A 17,769-nucleotide genomic window follows, 5' to 3' on the forward strand; every position below is an offset into this window, starting at 1 on the left:
ATATATATATATATATATATATATACACACATATATACACACTGAAATTCCATGTAAATTATATGATAAATTAAATTACCCTAAAAATCTGCATCCTGGAATATAGGGGCGCTAATTCTTCAGTCAAACATAAAAAATGTCATCTCTAATATTAAAAAACCTAATGTTGATACCAGATTTCTTCAGAAAACACACTTAAGCCCTTCAGAGCATTAGAGCAATAGCCGTTTTAAACGGAAAACGTTTAGCTCATAATATACAATGTAAAATAACCAATAAGAGTTGTAGATATGCTATTTTTGAATTAACCATAAGCAATGTGAAATATATACTCTGTTATTGTCATCTGGCCCTACTGTGTATGAGAATTTTTTTTTTTAAATCTCTTTGGGGTATTTCAGTTGTGGAATAGTCCCAGATTTTGTATAGAGAATATAAAAAATATAAGGAACAGAACATACAAATTATACATGCAGAGGTCTAAAGGTGGGTACATTTAACACAAAGTCACAAATAACTGTGCCACTATGCTGTGCGATTTCAACTGATTTTAAATCGGGTACAAGCAGCCTGGGATAATTTTTCACAATCCTTTCTTATTTCTGCATGTTATATCCGATTAATCTAGTTTCCAGACATACCTTTGCATATTTGGTGAAATATTTACGTTATTTACTAGCTAAGTGAAGTTTTAATGCATAGATATAATAAAAGGTTTTTGCAATATCCGCGGACCACATATCTGTTCGTGGTTGCGAATACACTACTGCATATTTCTTTTCTATAAGTGGTTGAGAACCCAACTTTTGTTTTATGTTCCCCCACTTATTTATCATTCTGAATTAAGTATTTTTTAAGTTATTGTGCATTAATATGGCAATGTTGTACCATGTATTTTATATAGTTGTTTCATTTAAACTGCATATAAACGCCTTATTGCTTTGTTTGCGTATGTAATTACAATGTCATTTTACTATGTTGAATTTTACTAAAACACCACAGCTTGGAAAAAAAATGCATTTACCAGTAATATACACTTTCTGCATATGGAGAAATGTGACTCTTGTTACTACAGGTCAATGTGTGGTGTGTTCACTCCTGACCTTGCTATTAAAATGCCTTATAATGTCTAGAACCAAGTGGATTTTTAAATGGCATCCAGAGGCTTTAAAAAAATAAAACAAATGGCATAAATATTTCTAGCCACATAAACCACAAATAATGCTGATGCATTAAATTATATATGACAGGGTCATTAAAATTATTCAGAGGTGATTTAGGGATTATGTAAACAATTATGATGTGATAAAGCATAATACCAGTTATATGCTTGCTTGTAGTTTATCAGTGTTTTGGGGAACAGTTGCTCCCCCATCATACATGGACACTGACACCGTTTCTCTATTCTTGCTGCAGTTCACAGACCTGACAGATTCAGCCTTCCTGTGTTTATTCAATATAACAGAATAAAACGGTTTTACTGAATCAGATTCTACGGACGGACTCCTCCTGTGCTGTGACCTGCATTCAGATATATACGGCAGTCCAATTCCCTGTTTTAGAAAACAGCCGTGGACCCAAGTAAATGGGGGAGCAGGACATAAAGAGGGTTCAAGTAACACTTTATTATTAATGTCTATGTTATATTTCAATCATTTGGGTTTTTTTCTTGCGACCAAGTGAAAGAATACAGATTGTTTCCCCATTCTACACTTATATAACATTTTGGTAAACTCTTAGGGCCTGAGTCATCAAGGAGCATATCTTCCGATTTTGTGCGTATAATCAGCAAAATTACTCTGTACATGATAGAGGCCGAGGGTCTGGGACTGCTCTCTCTAGCTTCTCTCCTATGGTTCTCAAGATCTCGTCGCCCCAAACGCTTGTTACTTCATCCAGTAGTCTCACATTCTCTATCCATTTGGGACTCATCATCCAAGAAATATGCCTTGTCGCCCCATCCCTCCCCGGTCATACCGCTATTCAATTCTCCGGAATTTCCTCCAGGACTTCTCCATAGTTCATTCCAGCCGTGGTACTCACAGGGAGTCAGCTATCTCAATCATTTAACCACCTCTGCAACTTTTCCTGTTTTCTGAAATTCAATCACATATCCATATCCCCTCAAAGCACTTTTACCAGTTTTTGCAACTTTACCACTTTCATAATGTGGTTAAAGATTGCCTTCTATCCCGACCTCTTTCTACTTTTGAAGCCCTCTGTTTACGTCAATCCTTAACTAAGGGTTTAATATCATCGCTCTACTACGAGCTCGACTCTTAGGGCTCCCCATGAATTAGCCTGGGAACGGGATCTTGGTGAAGAGCTGCTAGATGAGGAGTGGTCTGAGATCTATGAGAATGCGGCCTCTAGCTCCATATGCGTCAGAATCAAAGAGAATGTTTATAAGATCTTACACCGATGGTACTATGTGCCTTCGCGCCTCTGCAAAATTCTTCCTGACTTGTCTGATCGGTGCTGGCGAGGGTGCTTCCATGAGGGCACATTCCTCCACATTTGGTGGTCGTGCCCAAAACTGTCAGGCTTCTGGGTCGAGATTAGAGACTTGAGGTGGACATACCACTGGAACCTAAATTTTTTCTTCTCCCTGTGGGGGCTCCCTCGGCAACCCGACATCAAAACAAATTGATCAGACACATTGTCTCGGCAGCGACTTGCCAAATAGCGGCAGATTGGCGCACGCAATCTCCTCCCTCTATGCAGTCTATAATTAATAGAGTATGGCAGACGCAACGGATGGAATATATGACCAGTATTATTCGGAATACCTCGAAAGTCTTCACCAGGGTTTGGAACCCGTGGTTATTACACTCTCAGGCATGTCCACCTTTTTCCTAATCCAATTCTAACATCAAAGCTCTTCTTAGGACCTCTCCCTCCTCGTTCACTGGATCTAGTCACCTCTTACCTTCTTTCTTTTTTCTTCCTCTTCTTTTGCTCCTTCTTTTTCTGTCCACTCGCTTTTCTTTTTTATTCCTTTTACAAAACTCAGGTCATTTGTTACTTCTTATTCTAATAGTTTGGTTGACTTAATGTCTTACATGCTCTACGCTGGTCGTAGATTCGATAACCTGCTGTGATTTTCTCTTTATTATTGTCTTATTAAGTGTATTCACTTTGCCAACCGTTCTTTCTTTTGTTATTATGACATTGCAAAAATAAAACTTTTAAAAATAAAAAATAAATAAATAATAAATTACTCTGTACATGTCCAAGACCAGCTCATACGCAAAAGAACAAAACCACATTCAATTAATCTTTTAGCGCAAAGGACGTTTACTGCAGCCTACGATTTCAGGGAGGGCACGGGGCGAGCAAGGGACATTTGGCGGTAGTCAATGTACAGTAATGGCGTGCCAATCACGAGCGCACTCAGCAGTGTCTGTTCAAGTGTATCTCTTGCTCCAGCTATAGGGCTAGTCTAAGTGCCAAGTACTAATGATGACGGCTGTGTATGCATGCTATAATGTGTATGCAATCAGTAGCAACTGTATAAATGTATTTGTATATACAGGAGATATTCGTAACATCTTAATGAATGTATTTCATGGGGGGGCATTTTTTAATGTTTTGTCATTACCAGGTGACATTAATTCAATAAAAAAAAAAAAGAATTCTGTCTGTTTTCAAATGTATATTCCACATTGGTATTGGACGTATCCCAGTGTTGTGTAGCAGAGCAGAGCAAATCTACATCCGTATCTTCAGATCTGCTCCTTGTTGAATTCGGGCTGCATATACCCGAATTACGTGCGTTCTGAAACAGGCGCACAATGCTCTCAGTATGCTTGCCTTGAAAATCAGTCTTTGCAGCTAAAAATTAAAGGGGCGATGGCTTGTAAAGGCAAACTTGCCTTTACAAGCCATCGCCCCTTTAAATTTTAGCTGCAAAAACGCCGATCTCCAGCGAGATGAAAAAAACGGACTTTGATACATTTACCCCTTAATGTTTATTTAGTAACACTATTCATAAAGACATACCAGCTTATATTTGTGTGGTTAACGTACCAATATCATTCCTCTATACTTAGAAAATAAACCTTTAATAAGCATAGAAAGATAATCTGACCTGCTCAGGAAGATGAAGGATAGTATGCTCATCAGAACCAAACTCGCAGAGTGATTTGTATGCTGAAGCGCACACAATGAGATCCTAAAAAGAAAGAATGACAGTCACCTTGATTGATACATCCAAATGAAAGGTATTGGACAAAAAATGGAAACACCTCAGTAAGTAAGGGTCACCAAGCATATTAAAATCAGGGGCTACAATGCAGATGTGCATCATGTATTAATTAAGCAAATAATATCCCAGAATCGTCAGAGATGTGTAAAGAAATGCTGGGCTACAGTGCTTGTAAATAATTATGGCTTGCATGGTTACAAGAGGAGGCATCAGTCACCTTAAATGATTCAGACATTGGTAGACTCGTGTCAGGCCATACTAGGTGTGCATAGTGGTCCAACACCCTATTAAGTGTCTAAGTGAGTACTGGACACATGACACACCAGTAGCATTATGGAGGTTCTTGTTAAGTATGTGTACAGGTAAAAAGTACTATATATTATAAATTCAGCCATTACATGTGATTACTTTTTCATAAACTACAAATAATACATCTGAACAAACTTGTTCATGAAACGGAAAAGTAAAAAAAAAAAAATGGATAATACATACAAGACAACTTCTGTACACATCTAAAGAATCCAACATGTAGCAGTTTCCTAAAACTTACACAAGAGCAAAATATATGTTAACTGCTTGAGTACTGGCAGTCTAACTTATGTGGTCAATAAGTTTCAACTTGTATGTTACGGGGCTTTCTGAGATGTCTCTATTGTGAAGTATTATGACTTAAACATGTTTTATTCTGCCTTCCCTAGAATTTCAGAGGTGTTTTATTGTACATCCTATGAACTATTTGTTACAAAGACATCAACACATTGAAGTTATTCTGCTAGAGGGTGGAAACATTTGGTAAAGCCAGTAATGAGTCAGGTACTCGGGCATATATTTGAGCAGATTTGTGTTGATGAACTAAAACATCAAATTATTGGTATGTATCTTACTTTACTTTGCGTGTGACTCCACAGGATGCTGATGACCTCGACTTTGAATTTCTAGAAAATGAAACACAAGACCTTAACTTTGAAATGCAAATTTTTCACACAAGTTACTAAGTTTTATTTCTGTACATTGTTCGTAACTCCCAAAATTCCCCATGGGCAAATCAGCACACTCATGAAAAGAGGGTATGCTCATGCCACATTGGGGGCACAGCGAGGTCATACTGAGATGGAAGCTCTCGCAGGCAGGGTCCTCTCTATCTATTGCCCAATGTCTGTCTACTGTCTGATTCCCTTGTACGTCCTGCCATGTATTGTGCTGCACTCTCTGTCAGTCCCCACAGCATTACTCACACTCATCTGTGCTACTTAAGTGTATTACCTCATCTATTTGTTACTTGCTTCTGTATTCCACACAGAACTTGCAGTTGGGGAAAAAGTCCTGACTGGCAGGACAGTCCCTGAAATTGGGAGGTAGGCTTGCTTTAAGGTGCAAATAAGCGGTAAAACAAAACAACATTTACTTTCATCGTATAGCTTGCACTAGCACATATAGGGTGATTGTTGATCGATTGTTACAGGTTACTGTCGATTTGCACCTGGGAACACAGTTATTAAACAATCCTCAATGATCTAAAAGATTGTCACGTACCTCATAATCTTCTGTGTTTACAATTAATGAGGGCACCAAGGCAAAGAGTTCATGTACCACTTTGAGCACCATGGGACGCTTGTCACAGCCTAGCTTAACAGACAGTGCATTCCATGTAGACTGAATGTCCACCACCTAAAAATAACAATATATACATACAAATTTATCAATATTATTAGATTCAACATTATTAGAAACAAATATATCAGTACAGTACTGTGTAAAAAAAAAATTATATTTTTCTTTTTACATAGAGTTCACAGTTACCTCTTATTTCATTTGGATTCACCATATCAAAATTTGTATGTAGGGCAAACTAAAGGAAACAAACAAATAGCATTTGACCTGTTCAACAAGTTTGCGTTTTAGAATTTTCTCAGTTGCCAATGTAATCTACAGCTTGTGTCTCTAAAGATCCATAACTACCTCTATCAATGTGAGCTTTTGCTAATAATCCTGCTAATAATCCTGTCTAATGCATAAATTTAATGTGTGTGTGATGTATGTGTGCATATATATATAGAGAGAGAGAGAGAGAGAGATAAGCATGCACAATTGTTTTAAGATAGAACAGTTTTAAACAAGAGAAGTGGAAAATATATTACAAAAAAAATCAATGTATGACATATTATTCTACAGTATTATACAGCTGGTTATACAGCTTCTATTACAAATCACATTCCACAAAGTAAAATATAATAAAAATAAAAGTTAATTTGCTATTTTGTCTATAAATTAGGACACAAAAAAGGAAAGAAAGTGTTCTAATATTGGAGGCACATTTAATCTAGTAATTATCAGTATTGAGATATATAATACTTTCATATTATAGCTACTAATTGTGACTGGATCACTTATAAATAACTTATTTGTGGCTGGATCATGTATAAATTATTTATTGTAGAAATGTATTTCAATCAGAGGTTTGGGCACCAATGTATAATTTAAAGTGCACTTATCGGGTTACATTCGGATGTGTTTTGTATGGAAGTGTCATTGTTTGGGTTTGTAACTTTGCTAGAGGAAGTCTGTTTGCTGATAGCAGGAAATGCTAAGTAAGTCTTTTATGTGAAGTGACAAACATCTGTTTAGCCTGTATACCCTGCCTGGTTGTCTGGTGTGGCTGCATTTCAGATAATGCAAGCATCAAGTTTTAGCACATAACAGAGTAGTGTAAATATTATTAGCTTTGCATTGCATGTAAATTCATGTTTGGGAAACATATCCATTAGATGTAATGTGCCTCCAATAATAGAAAACTTTTTTTTCTTTTGCTTTATGTATCAATTATGTTCTAGGAGAGCAGTGCAATTGATATTTAATTTGGGATATATTACCAGTAAAATGTAAATGATACAAATACAATTCTGGTGCAGATAATCATTCTATAAGAAAATGATAAATTAGGACCACATAAAAAAAATACATTATTTGGGAAAACACGACAGCAGCAGCAGTGAGGTATATATATACGGTAATCATATTTGAGAACATGATATTGGGGAACATGGAATGAATATGAGCGGTCAGCACTGCTATCTAAGTTCCCTCACCTCGGCTTGGAATAAATGATGTAGCCCCTGCAATACTAATGCTGCAGGAGTGGCTTGGTCAGGTTTTGTGCATTCATTCAAGACTTGGGTGATGGCAGACAGCATGTCAGCCCCGTGCTGGTAAGGTCTACAAGATTGGAAGACAAAATATGCAACAATTACATGAAAGTTATCATGAAATAAGCAAGATATATAATACAAATGACAGTGTTAGTAAAGATGTCAACAGTTCAGGAAGGATAACTATATACTTTGTCTCCCATAACAGACTGTGAGAAAAGACAACAAAGGAGGTGCTAAACTTTATTATTAGTTGGGTCCCCAATGGTCAATTTGTTGCTGTTCTAGTTCCTCAAAAAGATGGCACTTAATAGAATGTATTGCATAGCTAACTTTCAGAGGACCCCAACAATATATTCCCAGGCCCAATTTGGGTGACACCCCAAAGAAGCTTTTCCAGAACTGGAGGCATGTCTGCTAACATTTCTCACACATTTGATGGCAATATGGTTACATGTTCTTCCCACAATCCTTGTGCTGTCAAATGACCACTTTGTGCACCCCATACGGTCATACAGGCATTTATAGTATGACAATCCATTTGTGATCCACAAATATCGTTCCTACAGGTAGCGTGTACATGACCAACATTGCAAATCTCACCTTGCTTTTCTTGATAAAGGAATAATTTGATTAAAGGCTAACTCTATTCCAAACTGTCTGAACCATATAAGTATTAAGCACAACTTTGTCATAGAGCCCAGGGGATTGTTCACTAACAGAGACTCAAAAATTATTTTTGCCCTTATTAAGGGCAAAACAATCTCCTCTGTACTGTGTCCAGACAGACGCCTCAATATTTCAGTCTCGGGGGGGGGGGGGGGGGGGGGGGCTGTTCATTGATAATGCAACCTTGTTGCTGTAAAAATCTGTACGAACCGTGCTGTTGCATTGGGATGCTTCTTCTATAGATCTTCCTATCATCATGGGTAAGGCAGGATTCCCTCTAATCTTAACTTTGCAATAATTTCCACAAGGACCTTTGTGAATGTTATTGGTGCTGCTGATAACACAAAGTAAATGCTCCTGAATAAGGATCAAAAATGAAGGAGCAAGGCAAAGAAATGTTCACGAAATTGTTAGTGTGGTCGAGGGGGACAATAGATCACTGCAACACACAAAGTGAATGGGTTGAAAATCCTAAAAGCATGCACTTCAAATGATGTGAACGTAAGTGATGGGACATTTCTTAGAACTGTGAATGTGCTAAGTGGGGAAAGGAGTAGACCAGCCCACCCCCCAGATCTGGAGGTGTGGGTGAAATGGAGGCCACCATGTAAAAAGGCTGCAGGTGAGGCAGGTTCTGATTGCGTAATACATATTTCTATTATTGCCAGAAGGTTGAGTTGATTGGGAGGAAGAAATTTTGTATGGAGTTAAGGAAAAAACCTACTCCGGACAGCACAGATGTCATATATGAAGGTAAGCCCATGATAAAAAAAAACCAAAACTAAACAAAACTAACTTGTGGCCACTCGGTTTTTGTGAACAACAAAAGAAAGACACCTTAAGGCTAGGGAAGTGGCCTTATATACCTCATAGTGGTTTTTTTTCTGCCCTGATTCAGTTAGGAGAAAGAAATAACCCTTTAGTATCTGCTGCCATAGAGGAGGAAGAGCAAAACATTGCAGCCCAGTTTCAAACCCCACCGTCATTGGCCCTTCAACATTTCAATGTGTACAAGTCATAGATTGAATCAGGTCATTCATGTTTTTCAATTCACTTCCACTTCCACCCTTCTTTCTGGATATCCCATTTGATTTGTACTATATTATCAAGTGTATGTTACAATTATTATATTTTTTCTGTTGAAAAAAATAAATCATCAAAAACTTTAAAGAGAAAAGTAGAATGAAAATACTTTTGCAAATTGTTCCAAATTTTTAAAATCAGTTGCAAATATAGAAGCTAGAAGACTAATTTTGCATTGAGAACTTGAGAAGCACTTCCTAATTTGTTAATCCTAATCAATAATGCAGTTCTCAGTTCTGCAGACATCATGGATACTAAAGCACTATAATATCATCAATATAACATTAGATATACATAGCTAGAGCAGGGTTGTTCAACCTTTTTGATTCTCCTTATAACTGCAATTGTTCCTGTGTGTCAATTCCTCCCAAGTACCCTCCTAAAGTTCGTTAAATGAGTCCAAGTAACTGTAATGTGTAGAACTGTACACCAAACACACTCTTTTATCTTTAAATATACAAAATAAATTAATGGAGTATCTATTTTAATAAGTTTATTTTTTACTAATACAATAAATTACTACTTTAAGTTTAATATAACAGGTAGAAGTATCACTTGATTAATGTAATTTATCTAGTTATTTGTTTATTAAGCCAACATATTTTACTTTACAATTGGACAGTTTTATACGTCCGATCTAGAGCCCTGTGTGTGCGTTTTCCTAGGACAATTCTGGATTTTTTTCAAATGATCATCTTTCATTTGGAATGTTTATTTTCCTACAATGCCAATTCCTCACGAATGTGGATTAATATCATTAGTGTGAATAAATTCTATTTATGTTTACAGCATTTAGCACCCAAAACAGGGTACACGATATCACGAAAGTGACAAAACACAAGTATAAAAATAAAGAATCATACACAGAATTCTGAGCTATACCTTTGACACGAAGACCTGCATTGCTTTATCTGATGTAAGAATAGAACTCCGTGCACCCTACATGTAAAACAATGCAATGCTTATCACTTGAAGAACACCCACTCCAACTTTTAAACTATTCTCCTACAATACTGCTTGCTTTAAGCCTCATTTATAAATTAATTATGAGTATGTGTGGACATTGTAGCTGTCATGGCATGTATCACTTTTGTTTTGTACCATTAATAAAGGGGTGAGTCCCGATCCCAGGTATACAATAGAGATTTCAAGTCCTTTTGCAGAAAGAAAGAGGTTGTGCTTCCTCCCACAGGTCAGCACTTCTGTAAATGCATCCTGCGCACACCTTATTCATATTGAAAAAATTATATTCCATAATCTCTATTCTTCATACATAATCTTCATTTAGCAAGGAACACATGTATTATAGGTCAGTCTATACATTTTGCTCTTTTTCAGGATCTGGCAGAACATTGTGCTACCTTTGTTTGCAGATGTCTCTGATGGTTGCTGCTTTTGCTATTGTTTTTTCCCACTGCACGTCCTTCCCAGTTGACAGACACTGGGAGTCAGCCTTGGCAATTAGCTTCTGCAGCTCCGGATAGACTCTATCCTGTAACATAGACGAGAAAAAACGCAAATTATAGTATGGGAGAAGATATGAGGGACAGCAGAAATGTATAAGAGCACCAGGATCTACTTAAATAAATGAACCAAACACACTTAAATATTTCCCCTTAGCAAGAGAAAAGAACGACTGTAATATGATTAAGATACTACAAAGTCAATGGAAGTGAGAAAACAAAAATGTACATCCCTGCCTTGTTGGTGAACCTTAGTGTAATCCATGTACCTGTTTTTCCCACAATAATGTCATCAGTCGCAGGGTGATAGGTTGAAGTTTGGATGTGCTGCCTATCATCTGCAAGGTCCGCAAGATCTGAGGTACACATACCTGTTTGTTGAGAACAATAAATGCATTTACCAAGGACACATTAAATGCACACAGCACTTTGAAGTATGAATGTTACTTTTAGGGAGAGATCATATTCACCTTATGTGTACCAAAGGTGGGTAAAGTGTACAAAATTTCACGGGACAATTCAGGTTCTAGGGAACGGCCAAGTCTGTACATCAAAACTGGAACCAAGTATGGCACCTGGAAGAAAACAGTTTATTATTTCCATCCATGTATCGGCATCTGGAATACTCAAATCTAAAGAAGATCTTCCAGAATTATTTGAACCGATATGGAATCTTGAAATCTTCTGGTTTCAGAACGTGTATATAAAAGTAGTCCTTTAACTTCAAATGATACATTGAAACAAATCATTATTATAATATTGAAGGTAATTTCTGTATATGCGCTCTTATATGAACCAGAAATCATAGAAACCAAGAAATGTATCAGCTTTCAAGGCTTATTTAATAACAACTTACATGTAAAACAATTATTCATGGACCTTTAAACAACAATGTGCTTTGTCTTAAATTGCACTTCACACATACAGTGGAGGAAACCATTTTGTCTGCTGAACCAAGATTGAGGAAATGCAGCCTATCAATTCACAAGTAAGCAGCTCCTGACAATGTCACTGGTTCCTACCAAATTCATAGTTTACATTTTTCTAGATATCTATAAAATAACTACCTCCCCTGTACGTAGATGTCAGACAATTGCTCTGTGCAACCTACTGCAATTACCCGATTGTTGCAAACACCACATATGTTTTTTCAGCCCTGGTTAGCTATCATTACAGTCTACTTACACTTCTTCATTAAAGGATATCTCTTCCCCAAAAACCCATGGTGGTTTAATGTTGAAATAATACAACAACACAGACTTGTTTGCAGAGTGGATCAATAAAGAAAAACACTTAATAAATTAATTCCTATTGCACTGAGTGTGCTGAGTAACCTATTTATTTAGAAACTGATATGTTGTGCAACAAAAACACAGTGTGTAAAAACATGACATGGGAATCATGGCCATCAAGAAAAGACACAGCATGCATTCCAACAATCCAGAGGTACTCCTGGCAGAGAAAGGGTAAAATGCAAACGCTTGCAAGTCCTGAATTATCCAACAGCTGGATAAGTGCACAGGACGAATCATTAGTTTCAGATATAAGTGGACCGCTCAGGAGATGGTGAAACACGTTGCTAAGCAACTAGGGGCATTTTACATCCCATCTCATCCCTAAATATTCAGCAGCTAGGTCAACTGTCTAATTAATATTGTGAAAGTGTGTTTTATCCCCACATTTTCTTCTCTGTCTTTTAATTGCATGTAATTTTCCACTGTCCATCGCTTCATTTATTGGGTGTGAAACTGCTGTCCCTGAGAAGGAAATAATAACATGAATGCTGACAGAGAATCCTATATTCCGACAATAGAGAGTACACAGTATTACCAGTACCAGTGAAGGGTATCAGTGAATTTCAGGTTATTAGAAAATACATCAGTGTGTTTATTACGTATTCTTCAAATACAAGGTACAAACAGATGCTGTACAGGCAGAATGGGATTAAATGCAGATTTATGTCTTTTACATTTAGTGACAGTATTTGCTAGACACGAATAATCACATATGGTGGCAAAGATGTAAAGGTTTCAAAAATAAAAGGCAAAGGCAAAATGCTGAAAAGCAGCAGACAATGTTGTATTTTAAACCTCATCGAGCTGAAAACAGAACCTGTGACTGCTCTAATTCTGACTCGGGTCATCAATGCTGTTCCTCTCACTCAGCCAAGCATGGAGGGACAGGATTACATTCCAATATAGCCAGATGGGAAAAATAGAATTTTTGTACTTACAATAAAATCTCTTTCTCTGAACACAAATTGGGGGACATTGCTCACCTTGGGATATAGAGGGCTCTGTGGGTATAATGGCATTAAAAAAACTTGTCTAGCCTGCTCCCCTCCCCTCTATACCCCCTCCACAGGAAGAGCTGTTTATTTACTAACCATCTCTCCTATCCTCAAAAAACCCAATCTTGACCCCACCTCTCTTGCTAATTATCTCCCTATCTCTCTTCTCCCCTATGCCTCCAAATTACTTGAGCGGATTGTCTGCAGCCGCCTAACCAGGTACCTCGCGGACAATTCCCTCCTTGACCCTCTCCAATCTGGCTACCGCCCCCTCCATTCTACCGAAACTGCCCTGGCCAAGGTTACTAATGATCTCCTATCAGCCAAATCCAAGGGTCACTTCTCCGTACTCATCCTCCTTGACCTCTCTGCAGCCTTTGACACAGTGGACCACCCCCTCCTGCTGCAAACTCTTCTCTCTCTCTGCCTCTCTGGTTCTGTCCATGCCTGGTTCGCCTCATACCTCGCTAATCGCTCCTTCTCTGTATCCACGTCTGGTTCTTCCTCCTCCCCCTACCCTCTCCCCGTAGGAGTTCCGCAGGGCTCTGTTCTTGGCCCTCTACTCTTTTCGCTCTACTCTTCCTCCGTTTGTGCTCTCATCTACTCCTTCGGTCTTCAGTATCACCTTTATGCTGACGACATTCAACTCTATATCTCCTCTCCTGATCTTTCCTCCACCCACCTCGCTCGGGTATCCGACTGCCTCTCCGCCATCCCCTCCTGGATGTCCGAGCGCTTTCTCAAAATCAATATCTCTAAAACTGAACTCATTGTCTTTCCTCCGCCCAGACTCCTATCCCACGATGACCTCTCTATTGTCAACAACACCACCATCTCCTCGGTCACCCAACTTCGCTGCCTGGGTGTCACCCTCGACTCCTCTTTCTCTTTTGCCCCCCACATCCATTCCCTTGCCCAAGCCTGTCGCTTCCAACTACGCAACATCGCCCGCATCCGTCCTTTTCTCTCTCAGGATGCCACCAAAACTATCATCCACGCACTCATCATCTCCCACCTTGATTATTGTAACCTCCTCCTCACTGGCCTCCCCCACTCCCATCTCTCCCCCCTCCGTTCTATACTCAATGCAGCCGCAAGACTCCTCTTCCTCTCACGCTGCTCCTCCTCTGCCTTGCCTTACACTGGCTCCCCTTCTTCTACAGAATCCTTTTAAAACTCCTCACCACCACTTACAAGGCTCTCTCCAACTCTACTGCCCCTTATATCTCTAACCTCCTCTCCATTCACACTCCTGCCCGCTCCCTGAGCTCGGCCAACGACCGCCGCCTCTTCTCCACCCTTATCACCTCTTCCCACTCTAGAATCCAAGACTTTTCCCGTGCAGCCCCCCTTCACTGGAATGACCTCCCTCGCTCCATCCACCTCTCTCCTACTCTGTGCTCCTTCAAACGTGCACTCAAAACTCACCTCTTCCTCAAAGCCTACCCAACCATCTACTTAACCCCCATCTCCTTCCTTTGCTCGTCCTCCCTTCTTTCCTCTTGCCTTAACTGGCTCCTCTTGTGCCTGGTCTGTTTACCCTCTCTTAGGATGTAAGCTCGTATGAGCAGGGCCCCTCCCTTCCTGTCTCCATACCTGTTCTTCCGCTCCGTCTTTACTGCATATGACTAGCCGGAGTTTCTGAAGTATTGGTACTTTTTGTTCATTGTTCTGTATGGTTTCACCCTGTATAGTCTACGGTTAGTACTGTGTGCGGCGCTACGGATACCTTGTGGCGCCTAACAAATAAATGATAATAATAATAATAATAATAATAATAATAATAATAATAATAATAATAACCAAGCCACAAGAGACTTCGAATCAGAACACACAACAGAACTGTCAGAACAAAGGGTGAGAGCGCAGTATACCACAATTCGTGTTCAGATAAAGATCTTACCATAAATACAAAAATCCTATTTTCTCTTTCATACCAGTTGGGGGACACTGCTCACGCTGAGGAAGTTCCAAAGCTGCCCTTATGGGTGGGAATGGTCAGAATAAGCGGCACGTAAAATTTTACAGCCAAAACTTGCGTCATTTGAAGCAAAGACGTGGAAACAATAAAACCCGGTGAATGTATTAACAAAAGATCAAGTAGCTGCCCTGCACAACTGCTCAGCAGGGGCCCCATGTTGCGCCGCCAAAAGGGCGCTAACCGACCTCATGGAATGAGCTGTCAGACCTTCAGGAACTGGAGAGCCCTCTGAAATGTTCGCCTGCCGGATAGTAGCAGTGATCCATCTAGCCACCATCTGCTTTGTGGCCAGCCAGCCACGCTTGTAATCGTAATACAGGACTGAAAGACTATCAGTCTTCCAAACCAAAGCTGTACGGTCCACATAAATCTTCAAAGCTCTGAACACATCTAAACAGACTGAGTCCTGACCAGGAGCAAGTGAATCCTGAGAAAGAAGCGGCAGAACAATATCCTGATTTATGTAAAACCTCAAGACCACCTTTGTTTGAAACGTAGACTCAGTTCTAAGCACTACATGATCGTCATGGAAAATCAGAAGAGGAGCCCAACATAACAGGGCTGCCAACTCCGAAACCCGTCCGGTCGAGGCAATAGCCAGCAAAAAGGTCACTTTTCACGAGAGACGTTTAAAGAACCAGACTCCAAACGTTCAAAGGGAGACTTTTGAAGTGCTGAAAGAACCAAGTTTAGGTTCCACGGAGCCACTGGAGGAACAAAACGTGGTTGAACATGAAGTACAGCCTGTAGAAACGTCTGCACCTCTGGTAACAGAGCGATACGTTTCTGAATATACACCAACAACGCCGCTACCTGGACCTTAAGAGAGGGCAACCTCATTCCCTTGTCCAGACCATCTTGAAGAAAAACCAACACCCTGGTTAAACTGAAAAAATTAGTAGGCACTTTGATCTTCTCGCACCAACATATATATGCTTTCCAAATGCAGTGATAACTGGTGGATGATGATGGTTTTCTCGCGGATTCAACCTCCAAGCCGTCAAAGCCAAATCGATCTAGGTCCTGATGAAAGAATGGACTTTGACTGAGAAGATCCTTCCTAAGAGGCAGGCGCAAAGGACGATCCACTGACATGTCTAGAAGATCTGAGTACCACGCTCTTCTCAGCCAATCTGGTGCCAGTAGAATCAATGGAACCCTTTCACCTCTCACTTTCTGCAAGATCTGCAGCAGCATTCGAAGTGAAGGGTAAAGGTACACCAACTTGAAGTTCCAGTGTACCGTCATAGCATCCACTAAGAACGCCTGAGGGTCTCTTGAACTGGCACAATAGCTTTCTCACTTGCGCTTGTTCCGTGAGGCCATCATGTCTATTTCTGGGTGACCCCACTGGAGGACTATTTAAGAAAACACCTCTGGATGGCGCGACCATTCGCCTGGGTGAAGGACATGCCGACTTAAGAATAAGAAGTTGGCATCTCAGTTGTGCATCCGCAGAATTAACACCGCTGAAATTGCAGGAACCTGTTGTTCTACCCATTTCATGATCTTTGACACTTCCTTCATGGCAAGAGGACTCCTTGTTCCTCCTTGAAAATGTATGTAAGATACCGCCGTAGCATTGTCCTACTGTATTCAGATCAGCCGACATGCCAGGAAGAACTGTGCCTGAACTAGAGCACTGAATACTGCCCGTTGTTCCAGAACATTTATGGGCAACTGTGCTTTCTCTGGCATCCAAGTCCCTTGCAATCTGAGGTGGAGTGACTGCACCCCAACAAGCTGGCATCCATCGTTACCATGGTCCAGTCCCACACCAAGAAAGAATGCCCCTGTGTTAGGATGTCCCTCCTCAGCCACCAGAGGAGAGGCATGTTGTCTGTGACCGAAACACCTGCCTTTCTAAGAAGGGATCCGACCTTCACCACTTTGCCAGAATCTCCTGCTGGAACTTGCGCAAATGGAAACAAGCAAACTGCAGAGCCTTGAAGGAGAAAATCCTGCGACCCAGTAGCTTCATACACTGAAATATTGAGAAGTGATGTAGAGATAAAAAATCTTTCACCTGACTCCGGATCTTCTGCACTTTGTCTAAAGGGAGAAAAACCCTCTGACAACTTGTGTCAAACAACAATCCCAGGAACACCATAGCTTGTGTTGGTATACAACTGTATTTTTTGTAGTTGATCACGCATCCGTGTTCCTGGAGAATGTCCCTGGTCAGCTGCAGATGTGACTGAAGCCGAGGTACGGGCTTCGCCTTGATCAGCAGGTCATATAGGTAAGGTAAATTATCACCCCCTGTAAACGAAAATGAGCTGCCATTACAGCCATCATCTTTGTGAACATTCGCAGTGTGGTGGCCAATCCCAATGGGAGAGCCCTGAACTGAAAATGCTCCAGATCCAAAGCAAACCACAAGAGACTTTGATGACCTGTCCATATCGAAATGTTTAGGTAAGCATCCTTGCTATCCAAGGATGCTAAGAACTCGCCTTTCTTCCTGGAATTTATCACAGGTGCTGAGGTCCTTAAGGTTTAGAATTGGTCTGAAGGACTGATTTGGCTCTTCCACCAGAAAAAGGCAAGAGTAAAAGCCTTGACTTCTCTGCCCCAACGGAACTGGAGCAATCACCCCGACATCCCAAAGTGACTGTAATGCCCCCTACAAAGCCTGTCTTTTCTCTGACTCCCTGGGAAAAGGTGTAGTCATGAAAAGCCGTGGAGGCGCCCCCACTTGGTCCAAGATGTATCCCCTGGAAATTATACCGTTCACCCAGGGGTCTGTGGTGGACTAGCAGTAGCCGCACTCCCATCACCAGAGCCCCCGATGGAGGATGCAGAAAGTCATGCTGCTTGTTTGTCTGCTGGCTTAATGGCAGGGCGACATCCTGTCCAGGCTTGTCTGCCTCTTTGCCCGCCTCGCCTTGAAACCGGTGCTTGGCTTCTGGAAGAACCACCTCTAAAGC

The 17,769-nt window shown here is 40.3% G+C and overlaps 1 protein-coding gene across 4 annotated transcripts in view; it reads right to left on the reverse strand.

Moving 5' to 3' along the window:
• FOCAD (focadhesin) overlaps positions 1 to 17,769 on the reverse strand; it is a 195,953-nt gene that overhangs the window by 66,872 nt on the left and 111,312 nt on the right. For all 4 annotated transcript variants that reach the window (XM_075210512.1, XM_075210521.1, XM_075210495.1 and 1 more), the window contains exons 12-18: positions 11,039 to 11,143; positions 10,838 to 10,939; positions 10,467 to 10,597; positions 7,294 to 7,420; positions 5,741 to 5,875; positions 5,092 to 5,142; positions 4,091 to 4,174 (exon numbers count right to left, since the gene is read on the reverse strand). In XM_075210512.1, coding sequence (XP_075066613.1) covers positions 4,091 to 4,174; positions 5,092 to 5,142; positions 5,741 to 5,875; positions 7,294 to 7,420; positions 10,467 to 10,597; positions 10,838 to 10,939; positions 11,039 to 11,143 — 735 coding nt within the window. The remainder of the gene's footprint in view (positions 1 to 4,090; positions 4,175 to 5,091; positions 5,143 to 5,740; positions 5,876 to 7,293; positions 7,421 to 10,466; positions 10,598 to 10,837; positions 10,940 to 11,038; positions 11,144 to 17,769) is intronic.

Source organism: Mixophyes fleayi, chromosome 1, assembly GCF_038048845.1.
Source record: "Mixophyes fleayi isolate aMixFle1 chromosome 1, aMixFle1.hap1, whole genome shotgun sequence".
Taxonomy (NCBI): domain Eukaryota; kingdom Metazoa; phylum Chordata; class Amphibia; order Anura; family Limnodynastidae; genus Mixophyes; species Mixophyes fleayi.